The sequence below is a fragment of the Meleagris gallopavo genome, chromosome 13, assembly GCF_905368555.1.
Source record: "Meleagris gallopavo chromosome 13, MGAL_WU_HG_1.1, whole genome shotgun sequence".
Classification (NCBI taxonomy): domain Eukaryota; kingdom Metazoa; phylum Chordata; class Aves; order Galliformes; family Phasianidae; genus Meleagris; species Meleagris gallopavo.
The window spans coordinates 6,953,361-6,975,487 of NC_139416.1; the positions used below are offsets into that span (position 1 = coordinate 6,953,361).

General features: G+C 35.3%; 1 protein-coding gene across 5 annotated transcripts in view; it reads right to left on the reverse strand.

The window, feature by feature from the left end:
- The window catches only part of PHKB (phosphorylase kinase regulatory subunit beta), a 66,764-nt gene that overhangs the window by 43,017 nt on the left and 1,620 nt on the right, over positions 1–22,127 (reverse strand). For 2 of the 5 annotated variants that reach the window (XM_085235158.1, XM_085235154.1), the window contains exons 2-7: positions 15,179–15,268; positions 14,171–14,309; positions 11,585–11,684; positions 9,376–9,483; positions 7,450–7,530; positions 1,379–1,494 (exon numbers count right to left, since the gene is read on the reverse strand). In XM_085235158.1, the coding sequence (XP_085091284.1) occupies positions 1,379–1,494; positions 7,450–7,530; positions 9,376–9,483; positions 11,585–11,684; positions 14,171–14,309; positions 15,179–15,268 (634 nt within the window). Of the gene's footprint in view, positions 1–1,378; positions 1,495–7,449; positions 7,531–9,375; positions 9,484–11,584; positions 11,685–14,170; positions 14,310–15,178; positions 15,269–20,928; positions 21,042–22,127 lie in introns of all 5 variants that reach the window. The other 3 variants (XM_085235156.1, XM_085235155.1, XM_085235157.1) reach the window with 3 other exon arrangements.

Genomic DNA, 22,127 nt, shown 5'->3' on the forward strand with positions numbered 1-22,127 from the left:
ACAAATAGGGGCTATATCTATTTTGGATGATCAAAGTCTACTTCTTAAAAAAAAATCTCTGCACCTCCTTTCGTGCCAGCTCAGTGATCTGTTAGATTGGCCTATCAATCTCATAAAGCTTCTCCCTCAGAAAAATTGACCTACAAATGCCAGTCTAGATTAAGACAAAACAACATGTCTATTTCCATCTGGTTAGAAGATGTTCCTCCCGTTTTCCCCTCAAGGAAGTTCACATATTGAATAATCAGGAAGCTGCAAACAGTACAAGATGTAGGAGTTTCAGAGTTTCTTTTGCTAATTTGTATGAGATGAGATGTGGAAGGAGGTAAATAATTCTCCAGATGAAGACTCCTATAGTCTGGTATTTGACAATTTAATAGACACGAGAGGGGTAAAAAAACAACGAATGAATAAAACAAATTATATAATAAGATCTTGGAGTATTCAGTTCTCATACTGGTACAAAAGCCTTACAAAGGTCCTGAAAAAACATACCTAATTAATTGTTTTGCTGCAGTGGCATCACTATATTTGCAGTTTAAAACATACATCTCTATGTGAACTAATAAAAATTAATTAGAAATGAGCAACATGGATTCATATGGCAACATCTTTAAACGCTGGAAAAAAGGTGCTTCATTTTCAAGCCCATGATAATTATGACAATCAACAACAGATACAGTCACTTTTATAATTGACAGAAGCTCAAAAAGTCAAGAAAACAGTATTCATGCTACAAGAAACAGATACACAGCTTATGGGCAATTCCTCTAGAGTCAAGTGGATCATTCTAATAATTTTAATATTAAAACAGTAAGAACACTCTTGGTGTTATATGGGATGGGGGTAAGGATACAGTTACTTCTACAGTCTGAAGAACATTCTTTTGGAAAGAATCTGTGCACTAACCTATACTTCACAATGTACAGTGACTTCCTCCCAACATGGCAGAGATGAGAAAATCTCAACCCATGATTCAATACATACTTAAATCAGCGTATTCCGAGGTACTTCTGTGAATTTGATCTACTGCACGTGGCCTGTACATAATTTTCAGAATGATACACATGCAGCTGTACATAATTATTGTAATTTGAATATTCAAACAGCTAAGTATCTATGTGATTACTTCAGTATGCACATGATGATAAAATTATACTTCACATTTTTCCAAAATACATCTTGGTCTTTAGAGAACATTATTTTAGTCACTTTTCATGAACCTTTACCTTCATTTCCTATACATTTCCTAAAAAGGTGCCAACAGTTATTTTGCATTGTTTGTTTTTTATTGTTTTTTAACTCATTACATCAATTCTTTTTTATTCATATTCATATTCACTTCTGTTTTCTGAAAGCACTACATCCTCTCAGTTACCTTGAATGTAGCTCTGGGCAGCCATTGTTGTATTTGCTTCCTCTTTCCCAGACACCAAAGTCAGGTACACGATAGGCTCTTTCCACACAGAAGACAAGATTTTGAATGAAGGAAACCTATGAGGAAAAAAAAAAAAAAAAAGAAAAAAAGAGTCAAGAAAATTGAAGCATATTTTCCGTTGTTCATTTTCTCAGAAAGACAGATTTGCTTCTATCCAAAATTCTTTTCAAAGTTTGATGTTCCCAAGTTCAGATATTCTCTGTAAAAATGGTTTTCAGTCACTGAACATTAAAATCTGTCCCCGATCTGGTGGCAATGTGATTTATGCGGAAGCTCCTACAGAGCCAGTGACAAGAATGATTTCATATTCAAGACACATATTTGAAGAGCTCCAAAAAGGTGGCAGTTTGATCTTCTAAATCAGATTTATCCTAAAAATAACTTCAGAGAGCAAGATAAATTAAATCCTTCAAAATGAGGGCACAGAAATCTTGATGTTGCTCCCTAATTCATATGATATGCTGAAAGTTCTACTAAATTAGCTGTAGATAATAATATATATTTATGCAAATTCAAACACACTCCTTTAATTAGAATAAATTGGTTCCGGTTTTATTTTTGTTATTAAAATCCCTTCTTGGATCAACATATTTCAACTGAATATTCAGGTTACACAACTATAGCTGGGGACTCACTTAAGCAGACACTTTTTCCTCATTTATGCTATTAAAAGAGACAAACATCTGAGTTGTAGAAACACTGAAATGTTGAAAGACCCTGGCTCCCAGTTTTAAGTAATCTGCATATCTGTTTTGTCTTTTTCTCTATTATTTTCTTTAAACCTTAAAATCTTAAAATAAATCTTTATATACACTCTTTATACTGATACCAATTTCCCAGTGATATATAACATTCTAAACTGCCATGCCTCGATGTATCGTGTCACTGCTAAAATTTCAGTGGGACACTCATATGCAACTATTTATACACAACTCTTTTCATAGCTACTACTTTCAAGGAAACAGACCATCTCAGTCTTAATATACGTTCAATATTGTTCTTTTCTATAATTTAGCATTTGGCTGAATTAAAGTGACCTTTGTTTGAATTAAGCTAGAATGCTCAGTGATTCAGTATGGGGCTTCTCCTATTAGTGTCATTAAGCATCACTATAAAACCTTGCTGATAACTTTCCACCAGTGATACTGTTCAGAACTTCAGAGAAAAATAGTCAGTTACAAATATGTTACGAGACAAACTAGGAGTTTCCAAACAGCAGATTTACAGAAAAGGAAGGAACAGGTAACGAAAGGGGAAGAAAATGTTTCCAAACGAAATCTTCACAGAACAATTATTCTTACCATGGATATGTAAATATTATAACCAAGTCATTGCCAAAACACTTACAGAAGTTACGGATTGCATATTAAGATTATTTATCCATAAGTCAAGCACGTGAAGAGCAAGGTGTAATAAAGAATATGAATGAAGCATCCAAGAATGCAAATACTGTTGTTACTTTTTATACATAGGTGTTTCAATCAAGTTCACTCACTTGCACAATCATATGCTGCTCTCTTTGCTATGGATGCAAAGATGAGACTAAATTAATTTTTCAACTACAAACAGATGCAAATAGAGGATAACTCATTGATAGTTGCAGTGCCTGACAACAAGCAGCCGAGTATACAATGATTTCCTCATAAGCCAAGAGTTCTATGTACAAACATATCCATGCAGACAGCCTGCCAAAAATCCACCATCTGTCAGCACCTTCCACTGTGCTAGCACTGGCTCAAAACCCACTCTAGGAAAAGAAAGACTGAATGCATCACAGCAGAAGCACTAAATAAATAAATAAATAAATAAACAAACAAACAAACAAATAAACAAATAAAAATTTGAACACAGATTTCAAAGTAAAAGTATATGCACTATTTAATCTGCAAAAGACATTATGGCAATTCATGAAATCTTAACTGTTCTTTTTAATACCAAAGTAAGCAATGAACACAATGAACAAGTGCTCAAAGAAAACGTTTCTATAAAGCAATGGCTGAAGTACATCACTGACTGCAACTCCTTGAAATTACTATTTAGGAAGAATTGACAGGCATGTACAATGCCCACTGCAGTACTCTTCCATTTCATTGTTACTCTCTTCATCATTCTTGAAAATAATAGGATTAAACAATTAAGAAAACAGCAGTGTGTTCTAAGGTTTGGTCAGTTCTATCCTGCTGTGTCCTCAGGACTTACTTTAAATATTATGTTGAAAAACAGCATAAACCAAGTAGGCAAAAACATAGATACTAATTCCTAGAAAAGAACCTCAGCTAGAAATAACAACTTTGGGCAGAGAGGGATCTGATGAGGTTCAACAAGAGCAAGTTCAGAGTCCTGCACCGTGGGAGGAATGACCACATGCATCAGTACAGGTTAGGGGCTGACCTGCTGGAAAGGAGCTCTGTGGAGAAGGGCCTGGGCATCCTGGTGTATAATAAGGTGACTGTGAGTCAGCAGTGTGCCCTTGCAGCCAAGAAGACCAATTATATCTTGAAGTGCATTAAAAAGAGTCTGGCCAACAGGTCAAAGGAGGTCATCCTCCCTCTTTACTCTGCCCTGATGAGGCCACACCTGGAGTACTGTACCCAGCTCTTCGCTTCTTAGCTCAAGAAAGAATAAAACTTCTGGAGAGTGTCCAGTGGAGGGATACAAAGATGACTGGGGCCTGAAGCACCTCCATTATGAGGAAAGGCTGAGGGACTGCTCAGCCTGGAGAAGTGAAGACTGAGGGAGGATCTCATTAATGCTTATAAATATCTAATCAGTGAGTGTCAAAACAATGAGGCCAGGTTATTTTTGTTGGTGCCCAGAGACAGGACAAGAAGCAATGGAAACAAATTGGAACACAGGAAGTTCCATAAAGATACGATAATAAACTTCTTTGAGAGTGACAGAGCACTGGAACAGGCTGAAAGGGAGGTTGTGGAGTCTCCTTCTCTGGAGATATTCAAAACCCACCTGGACACTTTCCTGCTCAACCTGCTGTAGGGAACCTACCTTAGCAGGAGGTTGAATGAGATAACCTCCAGAGGTCCCTTCCAACCCTTATGAGTCTGTGATTCCACTTCTTTTTTAAACAGTTCTGAAGACTTCTGCTAATGAAGTATGTTGGCAAACCATTAAAAATTATTATGTCTCTATTGTAATTTGAGCTGAGACGTGGAGATAGCTCTTACTCTGCTGGACAATTAAATCTGACAGGTAACATCTTTCATTCTACTGTTCAGCAGCAAGCAGATCTAAAAACCACTATACTTAAGCAACAAAAAAAATTTGATCTTGACCCATCTACTGGTGAGTCCAAATTCTCTAAATGTGAGCAATCATATGCAGCATAACAGTTCCTTTATGATCAAGGTTTTTAGCTTTTCAACACTTGTTAGGTAGTATTTGATTGTTTCAAACATACAAACCCTTCCTTCATTTCTACTATTTTCAGCAATCACTATTGTCCATCGTTATCCTGATCATTGTCTACTACTCTGCCAACATCTGTTTATGCACGTATTTTATGAGAACAGTGATGCACTGTTAACATAAAGCTGCTATTTCACTGACAAGTGGGAAGTCATTAATTACATTCATGCAGTGCACCAGCAAAACAGTATTCATTCGGGAAAAAAAATGGAACAAAAAAAGATGTGTTTTTGTGTTCAATAAAAAACTTGAAAATCTAAAAGATAATTTATAAGTTTTAACCACAGGAAGATTTTCATGCACTAGAACTGACAGTGAACTTCCTATTCCATGTTAATTATTCTTAAGAGCTCAACTGTGGAACATCAGATCCCATAAATCCATCCTTTTAAAGACAACATCACTTTTCCAATGAATTATTTCAAACATTTCAGAGGGCTGCAGCACCTCTCCTATGAAGTAAATCTGAGGTAGCTGAGCTTGTTCAGTCTGGTGAAGAGAAGACTCCAGGGAGATCTCATTGAAGCCTTCCAGTACTTGAAAAGATCTTAGAAGCAAGACGGAGACAGAGTTTATCCATTTTCTGATAGTGATAGGACAAGAGTGAATGGTTTTAAGCTAAAAGAAGGGAGATTTAAATTAGATATTATGTGGATTTTTTTTACTCAGAGGGTGGTGAGGAACTGGCATGGACTGCCCAGAAAAGCTGTGGGTGCCTCATCCCTGGAGGCGTTCAAAGCAAGGTTTAATGAGGCCCAGGGCAGCCTGATCTGGTGAGTGGCAACCCTGACCACAATATTGGGTTGGAACTAAATTAAGGTCCTTTCCAGCCCAAACCATTATATGATTCTACAAAAAATATCTTACTTGTGTATTTGCTTTTCTAGCTGTTAGTCATTGTTGGACTTAAACATTGTTGGAGCCACGCGTTCTCTGAAAGAGCACATAGGACAGAATGTTTACAGAAGATTAATGATCAGAAACCATCCTAAGCTCATCCATGCAAATTTCACAATTGCTTCAAAGTTACTCAGCAATCTTATCTTACTTTCATAAAGCTGAGTCTTCCAATTCACCACGGAACTCTGACTTTCAAAGAGACAGGCATGTTGAAGACAAATGTAAAATTACTCATGAGTGGCAATAAATGTAATTTCCATTCTTCTTATACATTACCATTGGCCAAGACGACTTAAGTGTGTGGTTTTTTGTTTGTTTGTTTTTATGTTTGTGGGTTTAAAAAAAAACAAAAAACAAAAAAAACAAGCAAACAAAACACAAGCCAAAAGGGATAAACTTGCAGTTTAGGTGATTTTTTTAATGTTGTAAAGTAAAGGTATCTGCAATAGGTGTAAAAATTTATTTCAATTTTGGAAAAAGAAGTAATAAAAGGAAGATATTTCCTTTTCAAATATTAAAAACATATATGTCTAAGAACTATTCAGTCAGGTAGCCTGAGGCTGAACTGATACTATATCACAACTGTAACTTCTACAGGTAACACCATAAAATAGTTTTTTTGGTTTTTTGTTTGTTTTGTTTTTTAATTAAATGCTGGAAGCAGTGCATTCTGAGGACCTAGACAGCCATAGTTTCATGCATTCATGAATTAATAATCATGCATTTTCTTCTTCCGGGCTTCTTTCAATACATTTTTGTACCACACAGATTACTAGAGTAGTATCCCACGAAATACAGACATCCTGACATTGAGGTGAAGAATTCCACTGAAAGGAGACAGTAGACAATGCATTTATTTTCTGAAGATTTTGTAATTAAATGAAAATGTCTGGAAGATAATATAATTTATATGCCAAGTTAAATAAATGAGTAATTATATACATCTGCTTCCTCACAGATATAAGAAATTGTGAAAAAATAATACAAAGCTATCATATGATCTAACTAGGTTGTCATGAGAGAGGAAGTAAGTTGCATCTCTTAGTTTTATCTAAAGAGAAGTCATTTATGAACATTTATGTTATAGAAATAAAAAGCAAATATGCTACTACTGGAAAAATCTTTATTCCTTTAAATATTACTACATTTAATGCTTTTAAGGCAAAACCGCAGCAACTGTTCGCAGTCCAGAGAAAGTTTAAACATTTCAAGATTAAGAAAAATAAAATAAAATAAATCCATAGTTCCCACTTCTGTCTCAACATCAAGCCTCATTTTGGAGCAGGACATCATGTTATCAAGATATGATTTTATCTTCAACAAGGCCATTATTATCTTTTTTTCAGAATAAACTTTTTTTTTTTTTAACCATAATATAAAATTGTCCATTCAAGCAAAGCATTATTATAATAACAAACTTACTGTCATAGCAGACCTTTTCAGCGTCAGCCACGAATCTTTCAGAAATATCAGGGAACTATAAAAGTTTCCAGTGTCATGCAACATTGACTCATTGTCTATCCATCTCTTTGCTAACTATTCATTTATTTCACTGTCCATCCATTGCATTTATCTTTAATGAGGACCAATAAAAATGGAAAATATCTACAGTATATTTCCAGAATAACTACTTCAGAGTTGGCAATGACAAGTTAAAGCATGCTGTAACATGAGAAATCATTTTGTACCTCATCTGTGTTGTAGATAATCTGCAGCCCCGAAGAGATCATCTCAACCAAGTAGAGGAGAAATAATGACACAGCATTTATCTGAAGTAATTAAAGACAGAATGGAAACAATAATTACGTTTACTGGAGTCAAATAAACAAAGAAGTTAAACGCAAACTTACTAATAAAGATGGTACTGGTATAACACAGGATTAGTTTTGGTTCTTCAAAAATATTATCGTAATATATTAACTACCCTATATAAATAGATGTGGTAACAATAAAAAAGGTGAAAGAACCAAATTATTTATATTGTAAAAAATAAAATTCTTTTTGCTGTGGAATACTGCTTTGGCTGACAGGAAGTCATATCAATCATAAGTTGCTCAAGTTTACATGTGGCAATTCACCAAAAGGCAAATACACATCAAACAGTACACACAGCATATCTAACAAACAGATCACTTTATCCATAACTGGATCTTTAGCATTATCACATGACAGAAGTATAATTGTAACATTCACAATGATGATCTTTATGTAAAAGTTCTGTTTTGTTGCAATACATGACACTTATATTAACAACAATTACCTTCAGTAGCTGTATTGGACAAGCTTTATAATGTTTGTCTACCATGAATCAAAGTAAGAGTCTATCAATTACTCAAAGTAAGACTGCTTTTATTACACTGAATTACAACAAAATTGAGAATCTGTAAATCTTCAATAGAGAAAGCAAGTGTACCTTACTTCAGTGAGATATAAAAACACAACTTCAGTATATGAAATTTTGAGAAACTATCCAGAATATAAATTGGATTCTCATCATAAATCAGATTATGAATAACTTTCAGATTCTATAAACTCCAAAAGATTTAAAGACCACTAACTTCAATTTCTTAATACAATCTGAGAAGCATCAAGTACAGCAACATTGGCTGGCCAGCTACTTAGCATACTCCTTTCTTTCCCACAGTTACCCTCTGACTGCTAGAGATCTGCTGATGACAGAAGGAAATGTGCATTCATGGAAAATTGAGACTTAGAACCATTATACAACGCTTCCCAGGTCCCAAAACTGTTGTTTCCTTCTATAGATAAAAAAAAATACACCAGATATGTCAAAATGCCAACTTAGGATAACTCCCCAATTCATTCTTCTAAGAACTTAGCTTTTCTGAATCCAATACCTCTACTGTATAAATATTTTGGTGATGTTGGCACCATGAAATTAAATAATTATCAACCTCAATCACTCGAGAATAATTTCAGTGTGATTTCTGACTTAAGAATACATATGTTTATGGGAACACAAAAGGACACAGTCAAGAATGCAAAAAGGGGACCAAAGGTAAGAAGAAAAAAAAGTAAATCAATGCTTTAGAAAATTAGAAGACAATTGCACAATGAATAGAGCAGTTATACAATGAATCTGAGTAGAAACAACTGCACAAAATAATAAGCAACAACTCTGTAACTAGACAAAGTAGTTGACAATGTCCATTAAATCTTTGCTATGAATAAAAATTTCTCAGACTTAAAGACAATTAAGCTGGGAATGTTAATAAAAAATTAAGAATTCATTGCAAAAATCACAGTAATTCTTTCATTTTACTGACTAATACAAATATTTCATACCAGGATTATTTACAGACAGCTGTCATTTGGTCTCAAAAAGCAGCGTCATTAAAAGGAAACAACCATTCACCTCCAAACTCCCACAGCTATTTCACTACCTTGTGACCAAAATATACTACTGAACTATATTTGAAAACAGTCTGTCTTTTTCATGAAAAGATGCAGAAAGAAATTTAATGTTACAATGGTTAACACATCTAACTCAAATCTAAACAAATTCTGAGATGCTCCATCATAAAGGAATCGAAAGAGTAACATTATTAAAGGTCATCCAGACTTTCATTTACACATGTGCACACACACTTTACCTGAAGATGGCCATATTCATTATGGGAGAAGACCTCATCTCCAGTATGTGCATTGAAAACAGAATGAAGACATCCAGAGGGTTTAGGATCTTGCTTAAACTGCTGAACCTAAAAGTGAATTAAGACCATAAACATAAAAACAAAGTCAATGATTTCTGCATCCTTGACAACTGCAAATTCACTATACATATAACTCAGGTGTTTCAAAATTTCCTTATGTGTGCATCAAGCTATGTGAACTTAGAAACTACAATCCCAATATATATCAGAACTTACATTATACATAAAGTAGACATATAGTGGAACAACAAAAAATATTCAGTCCATTTTTCTAATTTATTTTGTTTTCATAAAAAAAATATCTTACAGGAAGCTCCAGATACTTATTCATCTTTACCTTCAGGTCAAACACCTCACTGTAGTAGGGCTGAAACTTTAGTAGAAAACATGCTGAAGTTTATCATGTCTACTGTGAAGTTACAGTACTGAAAATGTGCTGGATACTGTAAGCTTCCAGGTGATTCATCAGCTCTCCTTAGGCAATGTATCATGCATTCCATGCTCTCCCGGATGTGGGGCGACTCCTCTTCCTCTCTTGTTTTTCCTAAAATGCCTGCATCCATCCATCACAGCACTCCAGTTACATGAGCTATCCCACCATGCTTCTGTGATTCCACTGAGATCACAGCCCAAGATCTGCACAACACTCTTCTCACCGTCCCTGTTTCTTCCCCACAATGCAGTGAATGGGTACTTCTGGGAGACATCCAAGCACACTTATTTCGCATTAAGGGCATGAAAGCTTTCTCCTCCATAACGCTGTCCCATAGGTACTTCCTTATTCACATACATACACTTGGAGCCAATCCACTTGAGCTGATTGCTACATGCCTTCTCTTTACAGCACTCTGGGCCCTTTGTCTGCCTACCATCATTGACCACTTCTTCACTTGACAGCGAAGAACTTTCTCTCTCCCTTACGTCTTTGGTATAAAGCTCTTCTTGCTGGAGGTCAAGATTCCTTGACCATTTAACTACCATTCCTTAGCATGAGGTCAGCACATACAAAGCCCCTCAGATAAAATGAAATTTGAATTATGTCTGTCAGGTAACAGAGATAGCTTATTACTACACAGCAGGAAATGGAAACCTTTTATAGTCATGAAAGTGAAAAATGACAACCAGTACATCAACAATTTGACAACTGTGTTAATTTAATACTTATTAATCATAAATGCATTTATCATCCTCAAAACAAACCATTCCATGTGAAAGAGAAAAGTAACAGCTTGAATGTAACAGGATCAATTTAGGTCAAGATACTTAACAATCTGAGACTACAAGGAAAATGGAAAAATATGTCAGCATAAATGCCACTGTAACATGGCTGATTTCTTACTATTATTATCACTACTGACACATGCCACAGATTTTACATTCCAGTTTGTGTACTTATAAGCAATGCGAACTTCACAGTAATGTGAAAATGACTTTTAATAATGGTTTAAACTCAGTGACATGAAACTTAAAATAATCACACAGAATACATATATTTAACTATCTATAGCATTACTGCTAACCACTGTGCAAAACCAAACCACTACATCTAAATTTTGACAAGGAGAAGCCTTATATGTTGACAAGAGCATTACAGGCTGAATATATACATATATAAATTGTAACTGTATTATAACATAAATAAATTACTATTTCCTCATTCACTTTGGATTACTGCCCTTCTGAATTTACAGCATTACACCAAATAAGACTGCTGCAGAAAGCAGCCCAAATAATCCTAATGACCATGTATGTAATGAAAAAATGCAATAACAAAGTTCACAGACCAAAGAACCTCTCTAACCTTAGCTAAATGACATTCTGTACCTTTCCACTCAAGCAATCAAAAGGCATTAAAAAAAAATCCCACAGTACAAACAACCTAATGTTTAAATGAGGTAAATAACTACAAAATGAACCCCAAGAGGTTTCAAATATGCCTTGCTGTTCAATCCCTTTGCAAAATTCTTGTTTCTTTTGTTTCTTAGAACAATGCAAACCTGGCAAAAAAGAAGCAGCTGTTCTTTACTGGACCACACAGTAATACTAAATTTCCCTTTTGAATTTTATCTATATTTAGGAGTTAGCATTTACAGCTTAATTAATCCCTTAAAATTAAGTGAGTGCTTCTGTCCACACTACAGTACTTTACCTTATCGGCCTGACGCATGTAGCAGTAGAGAATTCCTCTCATACACTTTATAGCAGAATGCTCCAGTTCATGAGTTCTTCCCTTGTCATCATCAATACGCCTGGTTAAGAGAGATAACTCATAAAACAAATTGGAAATGCATTAAGAAAATAAAAGGCACATTAGCAATTTGGAAAATTAAGTACTTAATTAACACTGTCTGGTGCCTTCACCCATATCAACGTTCTTATAGCCCTACCCATCATTCTGTCACTAAAGAAAAATTAAAATCTGTATTTTTAGGTTATGTTGCAACTTACACAAACATTCCTGTTTCAAAAGGCACAAAGGCAAAAAAACCAATAGAAGTTATTATAACATTTCAAGCCAGTGTTCTTTGAGAAATCCAAAATGTAAAAGTGCTTTCAATTCTGCACTGCATCTGCCATTCATAACTAAGCACTTCACTTACCATGTTAAACTACAGCTATGCATGCAGGTTCTGAAAGTTACCTACACAATGTCTAGAAACGTGTCAAAACACCTCAGTTATTTGATACCATGAATTAAAACAATACTCACCATTGTTACATCACGGAAGACACACTAAAAACAATGCCAAATCTCAAACTATTTTAACAAGAAAGTTACTGTGGGTAAACAAGCCTGACGATTGCATTCACTGGTTAGCCTTCCCCAGCTCTTGATTTCTGACTGAGTTTTTCAGGGTGAAAATTAGGTTTTCTCACCTACCTATACTTAAGAAAGCATTTCTCTGATTCAAATATGCAAAGTACCATAATTTGCATACTGATATTTCTCTGCCCACTTTAAGCATAGGAATATTTTCTTTTCTCACCATCAGGAACACAACAGCAGCTTACGCTGAAGTTTTGCTACCTATGCTGAAAATTTGAAAGTTAGAGGTAACTTCAAAACTCATGCGTATCCAACATACTACTTAAATGATAATCCTAGATATAAAATACGTACTTCCTTTCAATTATGAAGTTCGCATCAGAGGGTATAAGGGAAACAACGAATTAAAACATAAAACAAACGGGCAATGTTTTTTTCAGAGTAGGATTTATTCTCTATATTACTATAAATCCGAAGAGCAGTAAAAAGCACAAAAGGCTCTGAAGTCCTCATGTAACAACTTACATTTTTCTTCTTTTATTCACAACAGCAGCATTTGTTTTCATAACAGGTTCTTAGGAATTTAGCTTTTATTGAACACTACCAGTAGCATGAGTCAAGCAGAGAGATTTTGATCTGGTACTTCATGCAGAATACCATGTAAGCCTTGTATCTTGGCCTGTTTTGGATTTTAGCCATACACTTAATTTCAGTCATCAACTTTTGCCCATCAAAGGAATTTCACCGTGCAGCAGTGACGCCCAGGGCCTTGTTCCAAGCATAAGTGGAAGTAAAATAAATGACTTGTGCTGCTACTTTTCCCTTCCTTCAAACTGCAACACATTTTATTTATTATCTTCTCTGATTCTACAAATTGGGAATTCAAGTCTGAACAACTCAAGCAATGCTATGCCATGTTTCTTTCCATAGAGCGCTTTCAGCAGCTTAAAATTCAGAACCACCACCTCTGCCCCTTTTATTCTTCCTTCTCAAATTTTCCTGTTTTTTTTTTTTCACTTACAAATTGCTTTTATTTCACCCAAAGAAAGAATAATTGAAAGAAAGATGCAAAGATTTCCATGTAATATAAATGAATAACAATTATGCTTTCTGAATATTAATTGCCTCATTTTTGGCCTTTTCAGAAGTAAACACAGACTAGAACTTACAAAGATCTATATCTTCTGTTTCAAAAAGCTTCATTCTGAAACAGCATTTCTAGGACACAATTTTTAATAAATGCTTTTTTCACATTAATGTCTCAGTATAGAATCTCAAGTAACAAACAGAGACAAAAAAAGAAACTCAAAACCTTTTTTCCTGCTAAGTAGATCAGGAAGTAGCTGCTCATACTATTTCTCGCACTACTCCAGTAAAATATACCAGAATTTTGTCAAAGAGCATGATTATTATCTCACCATTAGATGGTAACTAAAGGAGAAAATAAGGAAATTACTCAATATTTACACACTATCATCTTTGTTCAAAACACTACATTTGAGCTGCCTATATATGCTTGAGTGGCTGAGGAAGCAAGGTTAGAGACAATGAATACTTCCTTAACATTCAGGTAGAACTGGTGATACAATTCTCCCATTAAGACAATCATGTTATTTGTTTCCAGAACCTTTTATAGTAAGTAACTGCAATGTTAGTTGTGAAGCCCTTTGTATTTTACGGCGCCTTCACTCCCGCGTATTCTCCACTTCCTCAACAAATGTAACAAGTTATTCTTACGACTTACATATTGTTTTGTAGTCCCCAACCCTGGAGGTGCTCAAGACCAGGTTGGATGGGGCCCTGAGCAGCCTGATGTGGAAGGTGGAAAACTATTCATGGCAGGGGAGTTGGAACTGGATGGGCTTGGGCTTTAAAGGGCCCTTCCAACCCAAGCCATTCTATGATAATCTTTTAAAATTGCACAATCAAAAGTAATATGGCAGAGATGCTAACTTAAAAGTTATTCACCTGTAAGCAAGGGCTAATGCCCAGGAGCACGCAGCACAGTAAAGATTGTCATGTACTTTTGCTTTGTGGTTATCTCCATGGGTCTTCGTAGGAAACAGACCTGTGGTTGGGCTTTGATGAAGCAACAGTGTGGACTTAACTGGAAAAAAGGAAAAAGAAATAACAGTGTTAACAATGAGTTAACCAGTTTCTGCATGTGAATAGATCAAGGTGTGGTAAGTTACAGCCAATAAAATATAAAGTTCAGGAGAGACATACACAAAAACCTTTTTTATGCTGGTTGGACAGTCAGATTATAACTTCTTACAGAAAAAAATAAAAAATAATCATCTAATAATCTATGACTATTTCTATAGCAAAAACCACTCTGTACAGAATCTCTCCAACAAAATTCTCTCTCTGACTAGCACCACAATAATAAGCTACCATTTTATCACTGTTACATCCAAAAAAATCCTAATTCACTGTTACAGCTGGGATTGGATTTTCAATATAAATTCTTTGTTTTCAACAAAAAGTATAATTCTGTCCTACCAATTTTGCTTCTTTCAAACTCCAAGAAGAAATTTAGGAAACTATCCCTAGCAGGAATAAAGTAGCAATGATAATTAGCATGTAAATATCAATTCCAATTCATACTTGGGGCTAGCTGAAACACTTAAAAATATGAGCAGATTACTTTTATCCCCTCCTCATCTCAGACTATCAGGTGATACTCAGAATTTATTTTACTGTTTGGCAAATGCAGATGATAATTTTGATATACCATGACTTTTAAATACTGTTAAGTAATGCATGAAATACATGTATTATACTATCATGGCAAACATGAGAAATTGTAATGACAGAATCCTTTGCTTTTCAGAAAACAGAAATCCTTATTGGAAATTGCATATATCACTTTAACATAAAGCTACTTACTGTTATAATCTTAACTGTAAATACTTGCACAAGTTGCAGTGAAAATTTGTCAAGGTATGAATAATTCTTAATCAATTTTTTACTTACCAATTCTGTAGTAATGGTCTAATTTATCCCACAAACTTTCCCCCTCAGCTTTAGGAAGGTTAATACTTTTAAGTGGCTCATAAATTGAACCTAAAAAAAAGAAAAAAATTAGATAAAAATTAGTTAAATAATTTCTACTATTACTTAACTGCAGTATGATTTTTCATGTTAATTAAGCAAAGGACCAATTCATCTAATTTCAATTGAAACAAAAAATAAATCATTTCTATAATTTCACAGAACCTAAGATTTCTATCTACTTTCTTTCTTCAGTACCTGTCCACACAAACACTGTCTCCAAGCAGATCCTCAATGTCTCTTACACATTTAACTGGAGTAAATACTACACAAACATATATTTGTTAGAGACAATATTAGCATATAGAGCATATTAAATGTCAAGAGTTTCCTATGAACCTTAATTTCTTAGATCTCTCTGTAGCAGTGTCCCATACATAGACTACTCCCTAGTTGTACCTGAAAATGTAGTAGAAGGATAAATTTCTTAAAAATCGCTGAGGTAAACCATTTCCAGTTTATAATCTAAGAGTGACATATTCTTCCATAAATCACTGTGGCTTTATTCAGTGTTCTAGATGGCAAGAACTCCCACAGAGTCATTTGCAACAGGAAGAATGACAATTTCCCCTTTCCGGACTGCATGCTGCCTTTCTGAAAAGCTCAGAGAAAGGAATTGCCTAGGAAGCTCAGGCAGCCAAGCAGCTCTGGCAGGATGCAGTAGAGTACTCCTACTCACATTGCTTCTTTTGCACTCCCAGCACATATCCAAACGTTAGACAAAGAGAATGTCCAGATACAGGACTCTCAATCGAACCAAACAAATGTATGGAGTGGTGACAGAGGCTTTATTAATTAAATCCTGTAGTGAAGAGACTGGGGAATGTTTCTTGTTTCCCTGCTGCTCATTAGTAATCATTTTTGCTTCGCAATAGCAACACTTAAAAATTCCTTTTCTCCCACCAAAAAACACCACCTCAGCTTGAACAGAATCCCGTGTGTCTGTTGCACTGGGTTCTCTGGTAATGTCTGACCACACAGTGGACCTTCCACTGCCACCCTGCCTTTCCTCATTGGGAGAGATAAGTCGCACGGAATATGTGCAGATGGGAAAGGACCTGAGAGGGAAGCACATAAGACTACTTGTTTAGTTGCCTAAAATAATTTAAAAGACATGAAGTTGCTTTATAATAGGAAAAACAAAACAAAAACAACTTACATCACAGTTCTTGGATCTTCCGTTTAAAAAAAAAACAAAACAACATTCTGAACTTTTTTTTTTTCAAAGCAATATTAATTGGAATTTCTGTGCTTTAGAAGATTCACGACTTATACTGTTATTTTAATTCAGTTTTGGAGCAAAAGCACACAATGTTAACCTGCAGTAACAGTAATTGTACAAGGTGACACAGTCAAAGTAGGACAGAAAAATCTTTAGTCAGCCACTTCTTTGCATATAAAGTAGCAAGTTTCAGCAATATTTACTTACTAGATTTTCAAAGGCAAAAAAAAATTCTTATACTTGTTAACTCTGCAATGCACACCTATGGCGCCGCACACCTATGCATGAAGCAGGTTCAGAATGCCTGTTTCCTGCAGACCACTAAGGCCAGCACTACACTACGTGAGCATTCACAGGCACACATACACAAACACACAAGGTTTAGAAACACTGCTCTAATTTACATACTTACCAGACAATCTGTGACCATCTGTGGCCAACAGAAAAACAAAAAGTTATCATGAACAAAAAGCACGTGCTTGGCTTCTATTTCATAGAATGAAGACTTCAACTTCGGGCAGAAAGAAGACTGAATATAATAAAATGCATGCAAAAGTTAATGCATCAGTACCCACAAACTATATTCTTTCACATATATCAAACTTTACCAGAAGAAATAAATGAAACAGTCAGAATTGACTGTTGATGATACAAAAAGATAAAGGATGAAGTGAATCAAAGATCAAGAAGATAGGCAAAAGTGTTTATTATTTAAAGAGTACACGTATGAGAAATTGTTTAAAAGACCACTCAAAACTGAGCTCTTGCATTCACTCTACTTAAATACCTGACATAAAGACATAGAATCATTAAGGTTGGAAAAGACCACCAAGACCATCTAGTCCAACAATCGACCCATCACCACCATGCCTACTAACCACGTCCCTCAGTGCCACTTTTTTCTTGAAAACCTCTAGAGAAACACAGACCACGTTCTGTTTGCATGTCCAGAGCATTGTGGTAAATTATTTCTCATTAGTACCACAATCAAATCGAAAGCAACAAACAGGCAGAACCAACAAGAAGCGAGGTGCCCCAGATGGATTCATAGTGAGACCAACACCCACTGGAAGCTACTAGCAAGTATTTTTAGGACAGCTAAAAAAAAAAAAAAAAAAAAAAAAAAAGGCCGTCTTACTCTTTTCCAGAATCTATTTGACAGTTCATTTCAGCAAGACATGAACTACTACGTAAAGCTATTTTCAATTACATACTTAATATAGGTTTTAAAACTGGAAGAAAACGTGACAGCAAGACTTGAAGACTCTGCAGCACTGAAACCGAATGACATGTGCAATCCGGTTCTCAGCACTGAGACTGAAGGAATGACACATGCAATTGAGCGTTCTGTTTGCATGTCAGCATTCGGAACAAGGATGGTAATTTCAACGACTATTTCTCATAAATATTTCATTGTAATCACGCATTGCAAGTTTCATTCAAGGTAAATAAGTGGTACGAAGAAATATAAAAAGTATCTTGCTGACTTAGCATAACAACCCTATACAAAATTTGAATAGAGTATACGGCAGATGGCATTTTCTTCCCACAAGAATCACAGAAATGAAGTATGCCTACTGTTTCCCTAAATCAGAAGCAGATTGCTGCAGGTCAGTAACTACTCGAAAATGACAAAGAACCTTAACAGATAGGAAATTAGAGCTGCTTCCTGCATAAAGACATTTAATGGCTTTTAAGAGAACAGTCAAAATCCTTAGCCCAACTCCAATTCCCTGTTTTTCTTCACAGTGCACTAAATACACTACATCCATTCTTTGATTGGAAAATGGGAAAATAAATCCTCCTTTATTTCAGAAATAGTTCCTACCACTTACAAGTTCCAAAGTTTCATCATTCTTCAAGTTGAAGAATTACTAAAAAGGAGTTATTTCCTTCCAAAGGATTAGAAAACAGGAAAGATCTGAAACAGCACAGTAACTGATAGAAGAGACATCAATTCCTAATGAAGAACTACAGTAACATTTCTACAAAGTAAGAACTTCTACAAGACATGGGAACTATACAAACACATTAACACATGAAACTCAAATGTACAACAATTTCAGGAAAAATCAACAATTTATTCATCTCCTCTGCTTCGGTTTTGTTCTAGTTATGTACAAGATTAGCATTAATTGCTCTTCGGGGAAGAGCTGTAAACTGCCTATACGTTTAGACTGAATAGATATACACAGCATTTCAAAATCCTCTTCCCAAATTCTCACCTACACACCTCTGAACCTAGTCTACAGTTAAAAATTTGCCTATTTTAAGACAGATTGATGGTTCAACTTTTACAATGTACATAATCAAACCCAACAAGCAACAAACACCCTGAAGTTTAACCACAAGTGAATGGAAGCAACATGACAAGAATGTTACTTCTAGCATTTCATCTGCCAGAAAAACACAAGCAAATGCACACTTGCATAACAAGTATCAGAACACAACAAACAAAAAAGCGTGAAAACATCAAACTTCTTTCTAGGTTTGATGTATGGCATGAGAATCAAAAATGACTGCAATCCTTGAACGCAACACTAATTCTGGATGTAATGCAACACTTGAGCTGCGGGCAAGTTCTGGATCTCAGATCACAGCAATATCACTGCCTGATATTAGTACTGGTAATAACATCTTCACATTACAGTAATTGGGACCAAAGAGGATTTCATTTCTTCACATAGCAAAGCTTAAGAATAATTCTGTATTATCAACAAGTCATATCCTCCAATGTTCATCCCCATCCTCTCTTCTGAGCTGAGGGTACTGAAGAGAAATGCTAGAACTAGTACCTTAACAGTTATCTGCCAGGAAACAAACCTGCTTTAAAGCTCCAATTCATGGAGTTGAGCAAGGCAAGATGGGAAAATAACTTTCAGAAGCAAGAAATTAGTTTATCTTCCACTAGAAGGAAAATTCATTTCTCATATTTACATATCTGAAGTGAATGATTCCACAAACTTAACATGTAGCTATTGTAGTGCTGGCACTCATACAGTTCACACAGGAGCAAACTGTGAGCTGACTCTCCTCTGAACAAGAAACTGGAACAGCACTACTCCTGACATCCCTTCCAAACTGAGCAGTTCTGCACTTCAGTGAAAACACCATAAGAAAATAGAGAAAAGATATTAAGGTGTAAAGGTACTCCTGTGCATGAACAAACATTAGAAGTAAACACAAGAGATGAAGTGTTATTGAGACTAAGCAATAACAGCACAGGTACAAACGAGTAAAACTTTGTTTAATTTGAATGTTTTAAAGTGACAAAACTCATCAATTACTATTTATCAACAAAAATCTTATGTTCAACAGTGCATTTAACTGTGAAAAATTCAAAATAATTTAAAATTTCATGGAAAAAGAAAAAAGCGTGTACTTTCTCTATTCCTAATTATCTGAAGTAACCTCTTGTTTGTCCATTACAATTATTGGACAAAATTCTTATTTCAGAATTTTAAACACAAAAAAGCTACTGAAGACCACAATAAAACAAAGCCTGCCACATCAGCTCACAGGAGCTTCACATAGCCAAAATACACCAAAATGCCACCACCTGCCACACAAACCTTGTAAATGCTACAGGCAAGATGAGAAGCCCTTCTGGATATTCAAGGCAATCATCATTTCTCAGCATGAGAACTCAAAGCATTGCCTCCTAAAACTCCTGAAATCATTTATTTCGTATCTTAACTAGTAATGGAAATATGAAAGAGCATCAAGATAATTAGCAAAGAGCTTTTTTTGTTTTTAATTAAAATATTAAAATTCCAGGTCTCTTGGTGTTGAAAGGGGAAATGCTATGGGCAGGGCAGGGCAGTTCAAGTGGCAAAGGACAGCTGAAATCCTCTTATCCGATAACACTCACTTATACTTGTACCACTAATGTGTTTCAGTGCAGACTAAACAAGAATCCTCCAGACGGTTTTCCCAGATTGGCTTCTTCACTTATAGTGACACATTTGTTCCTGTCAAACGCTTTTCAAAATATATTAAGGTAAAAATTGTAATAGTCTCAATTGTTTCATGTACATGAGCTTATACCTAAGGAGAAGCTGTGCCATGGGGCTTTATTTTACTACCACTTAACTTCCAAAAGTCAATCTTTAGAACCAGTACTGACTTACAGGAAATTGTACTCCTTTCCTCTAAACAAGTCCTGTTGCTTTTCTCGTAAGAAATTAAACCTTAACACCATTATTAGCACGCTTTTCACATAACCACCATCTTAAAAATTCAGTTCAGAGACTGTTATCCTTGCCAGAACACAAACAAAAGAAAACCAAAACCAAGGAGGAAGAACTGAACAGTAGATTTCAATTTCCAGAGTTTTTAAGTTACACAGTTCAAAAAAGCTGCAAACACAAAACACTGCATAAAACACAAAGCAATTATATTTTTGTTGGGTTCAACAGCCACAAATAAAAACACAGAACTGCACACTTACCAAATTTTAAAAAAGCATGCGCAGATGAGGTTCTGTCATCATCCAAACTGGCCATTTCAAATTGGTGCAGCTAATCACAAACGTCTCAGGCTAAGCTACAGCAATTTTCAAAACTGTTTAGTAAATGTTAAAGGCAACCAGCATTAAATTAAGTGAAAGCAATGTTAGTGGAGTTATTAAAATGACAGATTGTACAGAGCACAAAGGACAGTACCATTTTGTTATATTTTATGCTTTCCCTCTTCCACTGTACAAATCATTTTTATTTTTCCTTCAATAAAACTTAAATAAGTAAAATGGCACAGGCTACACAAACTCCATCTTTTGGACATTCCACAGAAGGTTTTTTTTCATACAAAAAGTGCTACTAAAATCTATAGATGATGAATAAGATCTATTTTAAATATCTCAGGATTGTATAAAAATGATTAATTAATACACATAAAAGCATAAAGCAAAACTAAGTGCAGAGCTAGAATTCTGCTTATGCATAGCGCTGCCTTTATCTGATACGGAATTTACAGTAGGATGCTCCTTTCAGTCATAAATTGCTTATGGTACTGAACGCCTGTAACCTGAAGCAGAACTGCCAATTGAAAGGTGCAAAAAGAAAACACCAGTTGAAAACAAGATGACAAGTTGTTCCAAATCTTTAAAGCAGCTTATGCTCTTTACGTTAGCTAAAATTTCAGAGGTTGCAGGCTGGACACCTTGCTGAACACCATTATGATCTGCTCCTGTTAATTATCAGTAGCAACAAATGAAACAACACTTCATCACTTCGGGAAGAAAAAAAATCTCAGTAAAGCTTGTTTTTACTGGCCAAAACGTAATTCAGGTTTAACATACATAAGCATTATCTCCTACAGGACTGGGTCTTAAATGATACCTTACTCCCAGTTGTAAAGCGTGAAGCGCTCACGCATTTAACATACATGAGCCTAAACAGATAGGTAGGTTCCATACTTATTTATCTTACTCCAAGCACCACATTAAAAATAGAAGCAGTGCTGTTAGCAAACTGGGACTCAGCATAGATTTCACTCAACTCAGGGCAGGCTGGGGGCACTGCAGCTGCTTCCCATGACAATAACAGCCACAGTCCTTCTGACTGCCAGAAATTAAGCGTGAGAGCTTTTAAGCTACATACATTTCTAAACAGTTATAAAAATGTAGGAGTAAATTTGAGGAACAAGAAC